Here is a 17,549-nt window from a genome sequence, read left to right as displayed (position 1 = left end):
AGGTCGATGGCAACAGGGGATGGACGGAAGAAGACGGGGTGGAGAAATACTTGGACAGTGGGACTGACATGACCTGCTGAGGGAGGGCAGGTAACACTGACAGCCGTGCTTTTGGCTCAGGCGACGAGGTGGATGACAGTGCGCTTTCTGAGGTAAGGCATGCCAGTGGAAGGGCAGTTTAGAGAAAAGAGCCTGCTACCCTTGAGGCCTGAAAGTCAGTCCAGTGGAGATCTCTGGCAGGAAGTTGGCTAGGGTGATTTGTGAGTCTAGGTCGCAGTCGGGGCGCAAGCTAGAGCCGTGGTGATTGTCTGCAAGGAAGTAGCCTTAGAGGATCCACAGGACTGGCTGAACCAAGCTGGAGCACAGTGGAGCAGAGGACCCAGGACAGAGCCCTGGGACGCCAGCACTTCAGGGCTGGGAGGCACAGTGGAGCTGGTGAAACATGAGTAGCCAGCCAGGTGAGAGCTGAGAGGTGACCAGGAGCCAACGGAATGGTGGGAATGGAGATGGGCGTGGGCAGTAGGGTGAGTGGCTGGGAGGCCCAGAAACAAAAGGACAGAAGATGCCCACAGGGTTCAGTGGCGTGGACGTCATGGCGGCTCTGGTGGGAGTGGAAAAGGGGGACGTGGAGCTGGGTTCAAGGAAATCAAGTGAGGCTGGCTGTGAAGGGAGGAAAGAGGATGCAGGGGGACGTCTGCAGGGGGACTGGAAAGTATTTATTTTTGTTTTGTTTTGTTCGCAAAGAGCCGAGACCACTTCCCCAGTGTTCTTAGAGCAGACACAGAAGAGAGGGAGAGGTGTAGTGTGTGAGAAGAGAGGGAGGAGGGCTCCAGAGCCGGGTAGAGGCCTTAGCCTGGGGCAGGGTCGCGGGGGGGGGGGGGTGGGCGCAGGTGAGCCTGTAGATGTCGCGGCTAAAAGTGAGGTGTTTCCTACCTGATGGCTTCCATTTCCTTATCATGAGGAAGGAAGGCCATCTGCTGAAGAGGGGTGGGTAAGTATGGAATTGGAGGTCTCAAGAGGGTATAAGTTTGTGAAATAGTCCTCACAAAGAACAAGAGGGCATTAGGAATTGAGAAAGAAAATAGTTGTTAGAGGGAGTGGAAAAGACTGGAGTCAGTCCCTCCAGCCCTATCTCTTACCATCTCTGTAACCCCAGCAGTCACGTAACCCTTCTTAGCCTTATTCTTCATTTTCAAAAGGAGGCGACAAATGGTGCCTCGCGGGATTGTTAATCGCAAATGAGAGAGCAGGGGTCCCTGAGTTGTGGAGGTTAAGTACCCTGCTGGCAGCAACTGATGAGAAAAACAAGACAAGCGACCCCCGCAGTTCATGACTCTGGGTCCGCAGCAGTGGGCTTCTCAGTGCTGTGGGGCGGTGGGCAGAAGTGAATCTGGGCGAATCTGTGCAGCAGCAGCCTCAGGGCCCCTGTGACCGGGAGCTGAACAAGAGCTGCCCTCTTCTGTAACATGGAAGCCCCTGTTCCTTTCTCCTGTAGAGTCATGGCCTGTTCAGTGCTTTCAGAAACTTCCAAATCTGTCATTTTATTTAATCTCCAGCAGGTAGGAAACTTTCTTCTCATTTAATAGAAAAGTCGCTAAGGGACTAAATAACTTACTACAGTCATAGCACAAGTTAAACAGAGTCAGGGTGAGAACTTGGGCCCCATTGTTTGGCTGGTGGTGGTTCCATCAGAAATCGCGCCAGCCTGAAGGGGTGGGACGTGTGCAGGACTCTGGTCCTGGCTCCTTGGCTTTCTGGTCTGCGACCTTCAGCAGGTTCCTTACCCACCGGCTGCCTCAGGCTCGCTCCTAAGCAGCGTCCCAGCCTGTCCTTCCTCCGTCCTCTCTCTCTGCTGCAGGCCTGGGTTGCCAGCTACGAGAGGCCCCGGATGAACGCCAGCTCCCTGCTGGCCAGCCCCACGGGCCTCAGCCCCTACCTGCGCTTTGGGTGCCTCTCCTGCCGTCTCTTCTACTACCGCCTGTGGGACCTGTACAGGAAGGTGAGGGCCGTCAGCCCACCCGCGCGCAGCCGAGGGGACCAGGGTCTTCCGGGCCGGCCAGTCAGCATGCAGGGAGGCCTTCCCTCTGGCTAAAGTGTGGGCACCGTCCAGAGACAGTGAGGAGCAGGCTACATCCAAGAGGTGGCGGAGCCAAGCACCACCCCAATCTCCACTCGAAACCACATCCAGCTTCTCAAGTGGAGCCGGACAGGGCAAGAGCCCGGGGTGGCAGAGCTGCCAGCAGCAGGATGGTGAGGGCTGAGCCCTCAGGGCGGGAGGCAGGACGGGTGAGGCTGGAGCCAGTCCTGAGGTGAGGAGTGCAGTGGCCCGCTACGGGGTGGTGTCCAGACTGTCTCGTGGCGCTTGCCCATCAGTGATGAGGAAGTAACCAGAGGGCCGAATGCAGGGCCAGATGGGGCAATGGGCAGAGCACCTTGTGGTAATGTACCTGCCCCCACAAAGAGAGAGGGCCACACCTCCAGCTCCTGAGATTCATCAGATCGTCCTCGCATCTGCGTTGTTTCATGTGTCCTTACGTTGCCAGTATCCCGATTTTGTGGCCTGGAGTAGCTTTGCCACTCAGTGGGTAATCTTGTGATTTTAGGAAAAGTATTATTCCCTTGGGGCTTCCCAGGTGGCACAGTGGTAAAGAATCCGCCTGCCAGGGCAGGAGACACAAGTTCGATGCCTGGATTGGGAAGATCCCCTGGAGGAGAGCATAGCCGCCCACTCCAGTGTGCTTGCCTGGAGAGTCCCAGGGACAGAGGAGGCTGGGGCTACGGTCCGTGGGCTGAAAAGAGCTCGGATGTGATGAGCACACGCATCATTCGCTTGGAGGGCTGATGTCTTAGTTCCCTCATGGCCCCAGATCCAGGCTTCGGGTATCACGTATTTAACCAAAATCTAGACTGAGCGTTTTTGTGTGTGTGCTGTTGAGAAGACCCCCTTTGACATTTTAGAAAGGAGAGTTACACAGGGGCCCCTGAGGACAAGGGTCGTGACCAGCCTGGGGAGCTCAGTTCCCAGCCCCGAGTCCCACAGCACCGTCCCTGCCGCCGCCTGCTGTCCCTCAGCCGTTCTTGGTGCTCAGAGCAGCAGTGGGCACAGCCAGGGCGCGGGGTTCTGGTGGCACCTTCTGCCGTTTCTCCTGGGCATGGCCCCTCCCCGCATCGAGGGTGGAGGTGGCAGCTCCGGTCCTCCGTGGGGAGGCCGAGGGGCAGGTTCCAGGGGCAAGGCCCGCGTGTGTACCCGTGTGCTGTCCCCGCCCCCAGGTGAAGCGGAACAGCACGCCCCCACTCTCCCTGTTTGGGCAACTCCTGTGGCGAGAGTTCTTTTACACGGCGGCCACCAACAACCCCAGGTTCGACCGCATGGAGGGGAACCCCATCTGCATCCAGATCCCCTGGGATCGCAACCCCGAGGCCCTGGCCAAGTGGGCCGAGGGCAAGACAGGCTTCCCCTGGATCGACGCCATCATGGCCCAGCTGAGGCAGGAGGGCTGGATCCACCACCTGGCCCGGCATGCTGTGGCCTGCTTCCTCACGCGCGGGGACCTCTGGGTCAGCTGGGAGAGCGGGGTCCGGGTGAGTGCTCTCAGCGGGCCACCCCCGTGGGGGCTGGGGGATGGGCTGGGGCCCCTGGGTCCAGGAAATTCCCTCCAGATCCTTCTTGGCTTGCCCGCAGCAGAAGGCTTTGACACCCTTCCCTGGGGGGCATGTGGTGACTGGGGGAGAACCATGGTCGAGGCCCCCCTGGAGGCTCCTGGTTTCTCCTGCCTGCGTCTAGGTGTTCGATGAGCTGCTCCTGGACGCGGACTTCAGCGTGAACGCCGGCAGCTGGATGTGGCTGTCCTGCAGTGCTTTCTTCCAGCAGTTCTTCCACTGCTACTGCCCGGTGGGCTTTGGCCGCCGCACGGACCCCAGTGGGGACTACATCAGGTGAGGATGCAGAGCAGGCTCTCTGACCACTGCAGCCTCCTCCTCAGGTGAGAAACACTTGGCCTTTGGAGGAGGCTCCCGGCGTGCTGACAGGTCGTCCGGTGGGTGCATTTCAGGCGATACCTGCCCAAACTGAAAGGGTTCCCCTCTCGGTACATCTATGAGCCCTGGAACGCCCCAGAGTCCATTCAGAAGGCAGCCAAGTGCATCATTGGCGTGGACTACCCCCGGCCCATCGTCAACCACGCCGAGGCCAGCCGGCTCAACATCGAGCGGATGAAGCAAGTTTACCAGCAGCTCTCCCGCTACCGGGGACTCTGTAAGGAGCCGTCCCCCGCCCCCACATCCCCTCATCCCCAGACAGGGGCAGCACCTCCGGGCTCCTGGGGTGGGAATGGGGATTCCCAGATGTTTGCAGAGGAACACCGCCGAGCGCTGCCTTCCAGGCTGTTGACTTGACTTCCTGGGCACAGGCCGCTCATGCTGGGCTGAATTAGTTGCAGCCAGTGGGGAGAGACAGAACCTAGGACGCCCCCCGTCTTATCCTCACCTGCCCCTGCAGTCCTGTGCGTTTGCATTCCGATTACTCCCCTGCCTCTTTCCCAGGTCTGCTGGCATCTGTCCCTTCCTGTGTGGAAGACCTCAGCACCCCAGTGGCAGAGCCCAGCTCGAGCCAGGCAGGGAGCTCAAGCAGTGCGGGTGAGTACAGCTGGCCTCCGGGGGCCTGTGCCTATCCCAAGGGCACTGCAGAGCTACCTCCGCTTCAGTCACAGGGGGCTGAGGACGGAGACCAGAACACTTATGGCCCGGTGGAGCTTGAACTCCCCCCGGGGACACAGATGGTAAAGGAACCGTGCAGGATCATGTCCGATACCAAGTGCTTTGCAGGAAAGTCAAGCCAAATGACCTGCTAAGAGAGCGCTGGGGAGGGGGGTGACTTCAGGTGGAGCACCAGGGCCCCACGTAGTGAGCAGAGCCAGCCTTCCTAGAAGAGGGGGAAGAGCATCCCAGGCAAAGGGAGCAGCAAGAAAAGGCTCAGAGAAGGAAGCGAGCTGCCCGTCCCAGGAACGAGAGGAGGGAGGCCAGTGGGGCTGGCGTGTCCTGAGCGATGAGCTGGAGCAAGACAAGGATGGATAGCCAGAGCAGCACTGTGTAGACTCCGTGTCCACAGGAGGGTTAGCGTTCCCTCATGTGTGCAGGGAGAGGGCGCTGACGGGGTCAGCAGGGCAGAGGCGTGACCTCTTTATGTTTTAAAGAGCTCACTCTGCCTGCTGTGTGTATGTGGAGAGCACAGCGTGGGCAGGAGCCCCCGAGGATGGCAGGTGCTCAGGGGCGACGAGTCATCCAGGCAGGAGGTGGCAGGAGTGAGGGGTAGGCAGACTTGCCCCCTTCTTAACCTCTGCCCTTCAGCTCTGGGACAAAGACTGGCAAGTTCAGACTGTAGAGAACTACAGAGCTTTTTCTACTTTGCCCAGCCAGGTGGGCTCCACAGGGGAGAGTGTGCTCATCCCAGCTTCGGGAGGCCGATTGCCGAGGGAAGGCCTCAGTCCCCAAGCAAGGAGAGCCGCCAGGCCCATCCATCTCCGGCCTGGAGCCCTTGGCACTTGGGCCCCCAGAGCTGGCACACATGCCTGCAGGCCTGGTCATGCTCTCCTCGGATCTTTCCAGGCGGTCACTGCTGAAAGGAGAGGGGCTGGTCTGAGGAACAGTCTCCCTGCCCCCTAAAGAGCAACCTCTGCGCAGCTGAGGGTCATGTGGGCTGAACACATGTGTCCGTGTGACACTGACCTGCTTCCCTACAGGCCCAAGACCACTGCCCGGGGGCCCAGCATCTCCCAAGCGCAAGCTGGAAGCAGCGGAGGAGCCGCCTGGTGGAGAGCTCAGCAAACGGGCCAGGGTGGCGGAGTCCCTCCCCTCAGAACTGCCGAGCAGGGGCGTCTGAGAGTGAGTGAGGCCGGGCAGGGAGGCGGGGGTGAGGTGGGGGGAGAGTCTCGTGGGGTGAGGCGGGGAGGGCTGGGGGTGAGTTTGGGAAACTACTGCCCTGCCAGGTGAAGCTTAAAACCCGGCAAATGGGATTAAAGCCTGGTGAGGACTGCATGACTTTTTTAGGATTTCAGCTCAAATTCTTCTATTCTGACTTTTACACTTTCTAATACTAAAAAGAGAATTTACAGGTAAAGCCTTGTTCCTTCTTTGCTAGCTATGGGAAAGGAAAAAAAAAGACTCTTTCTACCTATGAAAGTGAGCCATATCCAAAAAAAGAAAGCAGAGACCTGGGTGTGAAGCTGAGGGGGAAGTCGTCCCAGGGCAGGGCTGGGGGTGCTCCAGGCCCCTCTGCCAGTTGCCCCGACGGGCTGTGCGCTTGAGGCTGGCCAGCAGAGGGCAGCACACACTTCCAGAATGTTGGCTTGGGGTGCTTGGAGGCTCACTCAGCCCAGCCCCACCACCAACCGGAAGACCCAGGCTCCCATCAGTTATCTGTGCCTCTTAGAGCCACACCTCCATTCACGTCTTTCTCCTGGCTTCAGCTCTGCACTTCCCTGTCAGTGCTCATCTTCCTTAGAAGCCCCCGAATGTCTTCAAAAACAAAAACCTGGCTCTTCCTTCCCCAGAGTAAGAAGGGCCTTTTATGCCTTTCTGGGGAAGACATAAATTACTATCCACTCTGGGTCATCATCTTGGGCTGTTCCTTATGTGCCATGTCCGCAAGATTAGATGGGAGGGGAATTTTCTCCGTGAAGCCAGTTCGTTTTTTTCTAAGCTCTTGCACTTCAAGGCCAGGCAGGGCCATCTGGTCTAGACTCACGTGTCAGTGACGCAGCAGATGTTTGATGCCCTTTACCCGACTAGGCACTTTGTCACAGACGTCACAGGTGGACAGATTTGTGTTATCTCGCCCTGAGAGTACTGGCAACCTTCGATATTACCTCTTAGTTCTCTCTTAAGTCTGTGATACTAAGCAAAGTTCATTCTGTCTTACAAATCTGGAACTTGCCAAGCTGATACTCTGACTTTCAAGTGAGAAGATCAAAGAACAGAGAGGTTAATCATCTGGGTTATGATTGCTCAGGAAGGTAATGGCATCCACTTGAGCCTGAAACTGTTGCCAGCAAATATGTGAGGAAAGGGAGCTTAAGACATATAAAACATGATACGATGCCCATCCATAAGGATGTAATAGTCTGCTTAGAGAAATAAGACAAATGATCTATAATTCCTGGACAGATGATTCAGACTCTACCAGCTTAGCATTAGACAGATGTGGTGAGCTAGAGCGATCCAGGAGTACAGCACAGAAGTCTACCTTAGCGGACCTGGACGGTGAATTGAATGTAGGCAGCAAGGGGGGCCTCATGATTACATGATCTTGGGCAAATTACTTAAGCTCTCTGAGACTTGGTTTCCTCGTCAAAAATTAGGTTCTTGTTACAAAGATTAAATGATTAAATATATGTGTTAGTAATAAATGGGGCTGCTAGGATAAAAAACATGGCTACTATGGTGAAAACAAAAGAGGGATTTAGTTTTCTTAAGGAACAAAATATCAATCACCTCAGATATGCAGATGACACCACCCTTATGGCAGAGAGTGAAGAGGAACTAAAAAGCCTCTTGATGAAAGTGAAAGTGGAGAGTGAAAAAGTTGGCTTAAAGCTCAACATTCAGAAAATGAAGATCATGGCATCCAGTCCCATCACTTCATGGGAAATAGATGGGGAAACAGTAGAAACAGTGTCAGACTTTATTTTTGGGGGCTCCAAAATCACTGCAGATGGTGACTGCAGCCATGAAATTAAAAGATGCTTACTCCTTGGAAGAAAAGTTATGACCAACCTAGATAACATATTCAAAAGCAGAGACATTACTTTGCCGACTAAGGTCCATCTAGTCAAGGCTGTGGTTTTTCCTGTGGTCATGTATGGATGTGAGAGTTGGACTGTGAAGAAGGCTGAGCTCCGAAGAATTGATGCTTTTGAACTGTGGTGTTGGAGAAGACTCTTGAGAGTCCCTTGGACTGCAAGGAGATCCAACCAGTCCATTCTGAAGGAGATCAGCCCTGGGATTTCTTTGGAAGGAATGATGCTAAAGCTCAAACTCCAGGACTTTGGCCACCTCATGGGAAGAGTTGACTCATTGGAAAAGACTCTGATGCTGGGAGGGATTGGGGGCAGAAGGAGAAGGGGACGACAGAGGATGAGATGTCTGGATGCCATCACTGACTCGATGGACGCAAGTCTGAGTGAACTCTGGGAGATGGTGATGGACAAGGAGGCCTGGCGTGCTGCAATTCACGGGGTCGCAAAGAGTCGGACACGACTGAGTGAACTGAACTGAACTGAACTGAAGGAACAAAAGGCCCAGAGCACAGTGTTGCTGGTTTGAGTCTGATGGCTCAACAATGTCAGAGCCAATTTTTCTGAGATTCTCATTTCTTGGCCTTAAGGTGGCTGCCACAGCTTCAGCCATCAATTCCTTGCTCAAAGCAAAAAAGAGAAGGAATCGCGGAGACAGCTGTACTTATTCATTCAATAAACATATAACAAGTGATCACACTTTGCCAGACACCGTTGTAGGCACTGGATATGGTTGTGAACATGACTGACAGAGTTCTGCCCGCCCTTGGGTGCATCTCTGTGAGAGGAGACAGACAGTAAACAGATAGATACATCTTGTGTCAAGAAGCCCTAAGTGGTATGAAGGAAAAATAAAGTTGAGTAAAAGAAAGTAAAGTTTGGGTTTGGGGCACAGTGAAGTTTTTTGCAGTTTTATACTGTGCCAGGTCATCAGGGGGGTGCCTCTCTTCCTTTTCATCAAGAAAATAAAACCTTTACCAGGACACCTCTTCTTCCCCAGCTTTTCACATTGGCATCACGAGCCAGAACTGCGTCATAAAGCCACCCCCAAGCTGGAATATAGGATCCGGATTATTTAGACCGTTGATCTCCAACCTGAGTGAGCAACAGAAGCCCCTGGAGGATTTGTTAAGCCGCAGATGGCTGGGCCCCGCCCCCAACAAGCCTGCGCTGGGGCCTGGGCTGGGGCCTGAGAATTTGCATTTCTAACACGTTCCCAGCGGTTGGTGATGCTGCTGTTCTGGGACCACACTCTGAGAATCACTGACGTAGACCATTCCTGATCTATTGTCTGAGCCACGTCCACGAGCCGCCAGACGAAATCCAGGTTCTATTGCTGCAGAGTGTGGGTGCTGTCAGTAACTAACACTGTCTGTGTGATACACAGGGTACTTAGCCTTGCGTGCTAAGTCGCTTCAGTCGTGTCTGACTCTTTGCGACCTTATGGACTGTAGCCCACCAGACTCCTGTGTCCTTGGAATTCTCCAGGCAAGAATACCGGAGTGGGTTGCCATTTCCTCCTCCGGGGGATCGTCCCCACTCATCCAACCTCCGTGTCTTACATCGCCTGCACTGGAAGACAGGGTCTTTACCACTAGTGCCACCTGGGAAGCCCCGCTTAGCCTTAGAAGTTCCTGAAGAAAATGATAGCTGTTATTATTACGGATATTGTTATTACTATTTTTTTAAGAACATAAGGTTACACTTGGGTCCAGCCGTGGAGGGCCTTAAATGTCAGGCATACAGAGTCGTTGGTGTGTACTCTGGGAACAAAGGCGCATTTTGAAACAGAGTGGATGATCAAACTGGCATTTTTTAAAGATTAACCAGGCGTTGGGCTGGGATGCGAGAGGAAGCGGTGTGGGGAGAGAGCCAGTCGAGAGGCCATGGCGGTGATCCCAAGAGGCCACTGCAAGGGTGCAGAGGCCAGCGCCTCTCCTTGCGTGTAGTCCAGGGGTGTCCATCAGCCTGTCGGGATCGGGAGGACTGATTCTCAAGGGTCAGCCCTTCATCGTGGCCAGTCGACTGGAAGTGGGGCCCAGAGGTCGGAGGACAGGACAGATACACGTGTTCTTTGGAGACCCTGGAAGAAAAGAATTTCTCAGTGGCGCTTGTGCTTCACCGTGTGCTGAGCGTCATCACCAGTGAACCAGTGATAACAGCATCTCGTCACCTGCCCTACCCACCAAGCACACGCATTGGGGAAAGAGAAGGAGAAACCACGTGTGAAAAGCCTCTGAGTAAAATGCACCACAGACGAAATCACGCCGCCGCCTTGCACGTGCTTCTCAGGGAGTCTTTGCCTCTGTGATTCCCGCGGTCAGAGCCGGCAGCCTGGGCTGGACGGGCCACACAGCAGTGGCCCCGGGGCCTGAGCCGATAGTCTTCACTGCCTTCGCCCCTTTCTCCTCTCTGTCAGTGGAGCTTAGTCACTCAGGACCGGATTCATAACCTTTCCGAGATGCTATAGCTGTCAGGCGTGAATAAGCACAATCTACCAGCCGCAAGGCTCCATCACGGACCCTTCAGGCCGCGTTTAGCTCCAGCCTCTCTAGTTTGTTATTCTGTTTGTTTCTGATGCCTCAGGCCTGAGCCAGACAATGATTTAAACTGATCTTGTGGGAAAACATATCCTGATATCAGTTGGTTCCACGCTTACCTCAGACCCACATCAGTATCTGTTCTGCACTTGGTTACTGTACGATGTTCACAAAACTGAAAAGCCAGCCTCAAATAGCTTTCATTTCAGCCGCTACTGCGTAATCCCCAAAGCTGCTGACCGCTCGGGATTCCATCAGCCTCCGATTGTGTGCGGGTTTTGTACTGGTCCAGCTGCTTCAGCAGTGCGCAGGATCCATTCGCCCTGCTGCTGGTGCATACCAATCTGTTGAGAGAAGCCTGTTGAACACGGAAGGTTCACGGCAAGGACCACCTCTCCCCCTCCTCCGCCCGAAGTTCACGCAGGCTTGGTTAGCCGTGGGGCTCCCCTGAGGAGGGCACAGCTCCCCACTCCAGTGTTCCTGCCTGGAGAGTCCCACGGGTAGAGGAGCCTGGCAGGCTACGGTCCGCCAGGTCGCAAAGACTCAGACACGACTGAGCGGCTAACAATCTCACTTCCCACCGAGGGGAGCCTGACTTCTGGAATCGCTCCATTGTCCTGACGTCTGTTGCATGTGTTTCCATCCTTACGTGAGACCGTGTGTGAGGGGCACTGGGCAGTCTGTGAAACGCTGCCCGGGGAAGCGGAGGCTGTGTGGTGGTCAGAAACCCGTCCTGGGAGCCTTCACACAGGTTTCTCTTGCCTCTCTGACTCAGTTCCTGAAACAAGAATTTGTTGGGACTTGACATCCCTTCGTGCTTTCCCTGGCACTTACTCAGTAGCTGTTGACTGACAGACACTCCTCCCCTTTGCTGTGGTCCAGCAGGAAGGGCAGGCGAGTAGCTAAAGGGGAGCAAGAGGCTGAGCCGAGAGACCAGCTGTAAACCCGTCCAGGCCTAGCCGCGCCTCTGCCCTTCCCCGCTCCTGATGTGGGGGCTGGGAGCCAGCCTTCTGCCCCTCTCAGGCTCGGGCCCTGCACCTCAGCCCCTGTGGTGGGGAGGATGGCCCCTGAGGCCTGGTCCAGCTCCAAGCCACGTTTCTTCCAGACCCTGAGCTGTAGCGGCCTCCTCTGCTGACGAGGCTCAGGTGTGCACAGTGGCCGCACACGCCCCTCCCGGGCTGGGAGCCGGGGTGCGGCGGTCTTGCAGATGAGCGTCCAGGGGGGGGAAGCGGTGTGAGGGCCCAGGGACACAGGGGCCGTCCTGACTGACATTGGCACGCTGAGGGAAGGTCATTAACTTAGTCTGTGTTCCACCACTTCTGACGGGTTGAGAGAGTGGAACTGTTGTGAGACCGACTTTGTCTTTAGTGCGTGTTTGAGTTGATTTCTCCCCTGGCGCCTCTCCCCTAGCTGCACTTCTCTTTGTTTTAGTGATGCTGTCGTTTTCCTGTACGGCCTCGTTTGATTTCCCCGAGCGCCTTTTTCTGCAGACTTATGCCCTAGCTTGAGAGTAAGAGCACAGAGACCATCTAATTATCTGCTGACCGAGCAGCTTGAGTAAGCAATTGACCCGCCCTTTGACTAGCTTTGTAGGCAAGGATGAGCTGGTTCTTCCAAACCTTGGTTTTCTGTGTGGGCTTTTGAAGCCATCCCAGAGGGTCGTGGGTCACTGGGGCTCATCTGAGGCCAGGTCATTGCCACCTCCCTTCATGGGTCTGCCCCATGGCTAAACCATGTCCAGGTGAGCATAGGTCTCAATGAATTTTTAGTATTATATCTGCCCAACTACACCTCATCTCCTCATCTTCTAAGCTGAGGCATCAGTTCTTAACTCCTCTTTGGGTTACTCATGCTTTGAAGAGTCTGATGAAGGATGAAGCCTCTCCCCGGAAAATTACACCTATTCCCACACACAGCGAAATGTACACAGAACGTCATGGTCTCTGTGGACTGCCCCTTAAGGCCTATCCTTGGACCCCTTAAGGATCAGGAACCCCAGAGTAAGAGCCCATGTTCTAAGGAATCCTCAAGCACCCTTAATCGTCCCTCGTCCCTGAAGGTGGAGAAAACACCAGAAATGGAGGTAGTGGGTAGGAGCACCTGTTTACTTTCCAGTCCTGAAGTTATCAGTTTCAGAAGAGTCAATTAGCATGTTTCAATAAACATATATACACTTTAGTAACAAATAATTTACTTGTAGTGAAAAAATATGGCTAGGTCATTGTAGTACAAGCTTCAAGAGAAAATTGTTGAAAATATTTTAAAGAGGTACTCAGTATTGGCCCATACAGGTATCCACTTGTACATTTGTTTTTCATTTTTCCCAGCTTCCAGAGAAATTATCATCGTCCAGTTAAAATCTTCTTTGGATTTAACATTTGTCTGGAAAGGGCTGCATGTGTCAGAAGACTGATTTTGAACCCCTGACTCCAATGTCTTCAACTCTTGAGAGCATTTTTTCCTTTTCTGTTAATATCTAAACTTCCATTGATGATGTTTGAATGTTAATCTTCATGCCACCATGTTGAATTTCTTGTTATATCCTCTGAAAGTCTTAAATGGGAGATCCTATAATGTAGAGATTACTTAGTGGCAAAAACGTAGATTGTGGAAGCAGACAGACCTAGGTTTCCTGGCTTGGCTCTGTCCCTCCTGAATGCTGTCGTCTTGGGCAGCTTACGTAGCCCTCTGGCTTCAGTTTTCTCATCTGTGAAAATGGAGGCTGTGTCTTCAGAGTTAATGGGTCACAAGCTGCATTAGTTCACTTGGATTCGCGCAAGGTGCCACAGACCGGGTGACTCTAATGACAGAAATGCATCCGCTCACAGCTCTGGGGCTGGAAGTCTGAGGTCAAGCTGGTGGCAGCTGGCCTCTCCTGAGGCCTCTCCGCTTGGCCTGAGGACCGCTGTCGTCCGCCTTGTCTTCACAGGCTCTGGCCTCTGTGTGTGTCTGCGCCCTGATCTTTTCATAGAAGGACACCAGTCATCTGGGATCAGGGCCCACGATAAGCGCCTAATTTCAACTTAATCACTTCTTTAAAGACCCTCTTTCCAAAGACAGTCCCATTCTGAGGGGATCAGGGCTTCAGTATACAAATCTGTATATGAATCTAACACATGTGTATAGTGCCTGACCTGTTGTAGGCTCAGTAGGCCGTCTTGTCATCCACTTGATCATCGTTTAAGAGGTACAGTCTTTGAACGGAGGCCCGCGTGTCTCTGCACTCTCAGGCACCCTGGACCTCTTGAAACAGGCAGCCCAGCATTGTGATGGGCTTGCCCTGTCCTGTTATCCAGCATGAGGCCGTCTCTGCCCTCTGCCCTAGATCCAGGATGTTATGAATCTTTAAGATGACCCATCCTTGTGTCTCCTCTCCCCCGCCCCCCCAGTCTTCTAGCACAGCGCCAGCTTTCTTTTATCTCTATGTGGAAGTTCGCTCAGCCGCTGATTCCAAACTCAGTCATTGCCTTCATCCTCAGAGTTACTGGTCCTGGCTGGCTTCTTCCAGCCTTTTTTTTTTTTTCCCTGATTCTCCCATCTCTGGCAGCAGCCCTTGTGCCTTGATACAGAAACTGCCCTTGTCGTATCTGAGTAAGTGTCAACCAAGGCCTCAGGTAGTGACCCCCTCCTCTGCCATCCTCAGGCCTCGGGGGGAGGAGGCCCAGAGAGTCCACTGGCGAGAGCTGGTCCATGTCAGCACCTCAGAGGGAGAGGGCCAGGGTCCAGGCACCTGCTGGCATCCCAGCAGCCACCTTGTCCCCAGGTGCCGCGGCCCATGCACTTCGCTCTGGGCTCTCCCTGGTTCCCCAGAGAAGGAGCCAGAGGAGCTGTGTCCCGGGCAACGGGGAGTCTCCTGAACGCTCCTTTTCGCCCCTGTCTCTCTTGCAGCTGCAGTGCCGTGGCTCCGTGAGCAAAGCCTGGGTGCCCGAGCCGCCGCCGCTGTGGCAGCGAAGTGCAACCTGCAGAGCTGCTGATCACCTGCAGAGACGGAGCGAGCGTGTGTGTGTGTGCGCGCGTGCGGAGGAAGGAGGGCTGCCTGTTTGCGTGTGTATGCGTCTGTACACTCATGTGTCTCTGAAAGCTGTCTGGGCCAGAGAAGGATGGGTAGCAGCTTCACCTCAGCCTCCGGACCCTGGACTAGAGGTCACGGCGGTGGCGGTCACCCCATACCTATCCCTGGGGGCCCGCTGCCTCATATGCCTAGAAGGGTGGTCAGACCTTAGGTGGGATTCTGACACCTGCTCCCCTTCCCCCTCCTCCCACCACGTCAGACTGAGGAGCAGAGGGAAGCATTTCTGGCTCTTGTGCAGAGTGTGGGATTCTCCTGAGTTCCTGCTTTATGACCCCGGGGGCTGGGCAGGCTGGAGAGGACAGTTGCTGTTCAGACAGTCACCTGGCCTGGCTGCTTCTTTGAAAATTCCCTGCCAGTGGACTCCCCAAAGTCTTCCTAGGGAGCTGGGGCTGAGCTGTGGAGAGATCTGCAGCCTTTCCGCTCCATGCAGAAGTACACCAGGGGCCTGACCTGAGTGCTGGGTGTGCAGTCTGACAGTAGGAGAGAGGAGCCTCTCTTCGGGGCTGAACACCTGAGGCTAGGAGTTAACCCTTGCTCTCACCACTCCCTCACCATCAGAGCAGACTGGAGACCCAGAGCCTCCAGCAGGAGGAGGCCAGGTCCCTGGAGGTGGAGGGCCCCCTGGCTCCCCTGGCCACGCTCCATGGCACCTCAGTCCTGCCCCCGAGGTCAGCTGACGGCAGCCAGGGAAGCCATTGCCATCTGCCCGGGGCTGGTCAGCACCGAGCTGCCACATCAGCCCTCCCGGTAGCTGGACATCAAGGGCCCAGGCAGGTGCACGGCCAGGGACGGTTGGGAAGGGCCCCAGCTGAGGTCCCACCCGGCGCACCAACCCTTCTGGAAGCAGCAGGTGGGGCGTTTGACCCAGAGAAGCCAAGGGCTTGCCATCCAGGGGCGGCTGGTGCTCCCACCTCAACCCTCCCGCTGCTGGAGGTCTGTGCTGAGGAGGACCCTGCGGAAAGGAGGACTGTGTGGCCAGCTAGAGCGCGTCTTCCTCCCACCCACAGCCCAGACTTGAGCCACAGCGTGTGCACACACAGGAGTGTGTGCAGGTGTGTGTGTGTGGCTGAGAGACCAACCCCTCGTGGGACTTTCGTCCTCACGTGTCACATTAAGCTGGCCCTGGGCCTTCTCCTCTCTACCTCCCCTGTGACCTTGTCCCAGCCATGCCCTCCACTCTTCTCTGTCCTAGGACCCGAACCCTGGGTCAGGCCCCTGTCTCCCGCGTCTGTCCAGCACACTGACAGGCTTCTCCCTGAGATGTCCTCAGGCTTCCTCAGCTGGAGAGCTGCCTTTGGAGTCCAACCATTGTATCTGTGTCAACTCACAAGAAATGTCCCGTATTGCATGGGGGAAACAGCTTTTTCTGCAGTGTTGGGTTGGGGGCTTCACTGCTGTCTTAGCCTCAGCCAGGAGGAAAAGAGCATCAGGGGCCACCGCCGGAAGGAGAGGAGAGCAAGCCTGGAAGGACTGACCGATGAAACTGGGATGGCCAGAGGGCTTAGGGCCAGAGTCGGTGTTTGTCTGACAGCACCTCAGATGATGGGATGATTCCCTTTGCCTGCCTTTTTGATGATGGGTCTCTTCCCTAAGGTACATGTTGGCAGGACCACCGCCCCCTACTTCCTACCATCCCTGGCATGCTGGCCCTTTCCCAGTGGACTGGAAATGAGGAGAGGGCTATCCAGTGGCCTGGAGCTTTGTGATGGCTTCGTGTCTCCCCTCTCCTGGCCCAGGTGTCCCTGGGGGCTCCTGCAGAGCACTACCCCAAATCCTGACCCAAGGGCCAGTGTTGGGAGGGATGGTCGCAGGCCAAATGCACTTTATACAGAGATTTTGTATTGCTAGGAAGATGTGTTTCTCCCACAGTTTGTGAATATCCATGTGTCCCATAAATGTCTGATCCTATCTGAGCAAAGTTGTAATGTCAATTTTGTGGGAGGTCTGGGTACTGGGCGGCAGTAGGGCTTAATCTGAGTGAACCAGGAGCCTCTCACCCACCTTGGAGGTAGCAGGGAAGAGTGGGTGGGAGATGGAGGACCAGGGAGGTCCCTAGTTGAGCAGCTAGAGCAATTAGTGGTCTTGACACCAGAGCTTGGTCAGAGTTGGAGGTCAGTCAGCCAGAATGGTGTGGAGCATGCCAGGCCTGGGATGAGGTTCCTGCAGTGGCCCAGCCTCTCAGCCCACTTCAACACCCCCAATCTGAGGATCAGTCGATGGCAGGGCCCTCCCCTGGCCCTCAATCCATTCTTAACTGGGGCAGGTAAGCTGCAGCTGCTTGGTGCAGAGGAGAACCAAGCCCAGAGTCTGGATGCTGACTTTGGTACCATCTGGCCAGAGTGGCCCTTTCTCTACTGTGTGAGGGTTTCCAGTTTTGGACCGCTGAACATGAGAGCTTTATTAACCCACATCCCAAGTTCCTATGAGAAGGGGTTCAGGCCAGGCCAACGATATCACAAGCTGCCTTGCACAGTGAGAAAGGGGAAAAGGAAGAACCTGACCCTGGGACTTGTCTGGTTCTCAGCTCTGCTTTGAAGCTCCTGATGGCCGAGACTTGGGCCTGGCCTCCCCTCTTCCGCTTTCTCCTGCCTTCCCTCTAATATGGCTCTGCTTTGCTCTTGGGAGCTAATATACCTTTGCTCTTGAGCCAAAGATTCTGGAAGGTGGAGTTGCCCTACACGCACACACATTCCTGACCCAAGGGTGCTCCCTAGTAGAGAATCACAGACACTAAGGAAAAATTAGCCACTGTGGCAAAACTGCTTTCCTGGGAGGAAAAGTCAGCACCATAGCAGCAAGCGGTTACCTTTTGGTCCTAGTGAAAGGAGCCTGAACCAAGACAGGAAAGATTATGTGTCCCCTCTGGGCCCAGGAACACGGAGAAGAGAAGTAGCAAAGGCCTTCAGCTCTAGGTATTAACCTCAGAACTGGAGCTCAGGGCTTGTTTGCTGCAGGGCAGGTGCCCACTGCTCCTTTCTGGGCACTACACTGTAGGCGCAACAGTGGGCTGTCTAGATTTGCACATAGGCTTCCACAGCTGTGAAACAGTGCCTTTTCAGAAGGACAGGACCTCTGCGGCTCAACTAGCCATACAAGCCAGTGAGATTTGGCAGAGGCTCTATGACCCACCAGAGCTGGGGACCTCGC

General features: G+C 55.0%; 1 protein-coding gene across 1 annotated transcript in view; it reads left to right on the top strand.

Annotated features, from left to right (window-relative positions):
* Positions 1-16,315, top strand: part of CRY2 (cryptochrome circadian clock 2) — a 35,003-nt gene extending 18,688 nt beyond the window's left edge. The window contains exons 6-12 of the mRNA XM_018059193.1: positions 1,859-1,999; positions 3,271-3,582; positions 3,785-3,936; positions 4,053-4,255; positions 4,543-4,635; positions 5,739-5,880; positions 14,219-16,315. Of these exons, the coding sequence (XP_017914682.1) occupies positions 1,859-1,999; positions 3,271-3,582; positions 3,785-3,936; positions 4,053-4,255; positions 4,543-4,635; positions 5,739-5,878 (1,041 nt within the window). The 3' untranslated portion in view covers positions 5,879-5,880; positions 14,219-16,315. The remainder of the gene's footprint in view (positions 1-1,858; positions 2,000-3,270; positions 3,583-3,784; positions 3,937-4,052; positions 4,256-4,542; positions 4,636-5,738; positions 5,881-14,218) is intronic.

This window comes from Capra hircus, chromosome 15 (genome assembly GCF_001704415.2).
Source record: "Capra hircus breed San Clemente chromosome 15, ASM170441v1, whole genome shotgun sequence".
NCBI lineage: Eukaryota > Metazoa > Chordata > Mammalia > Artiodactyla > Bovidae > Capra > Capra hircus.
This window is presented reverse-complemented; position numbering and strand designations above follow the sequence as displayed.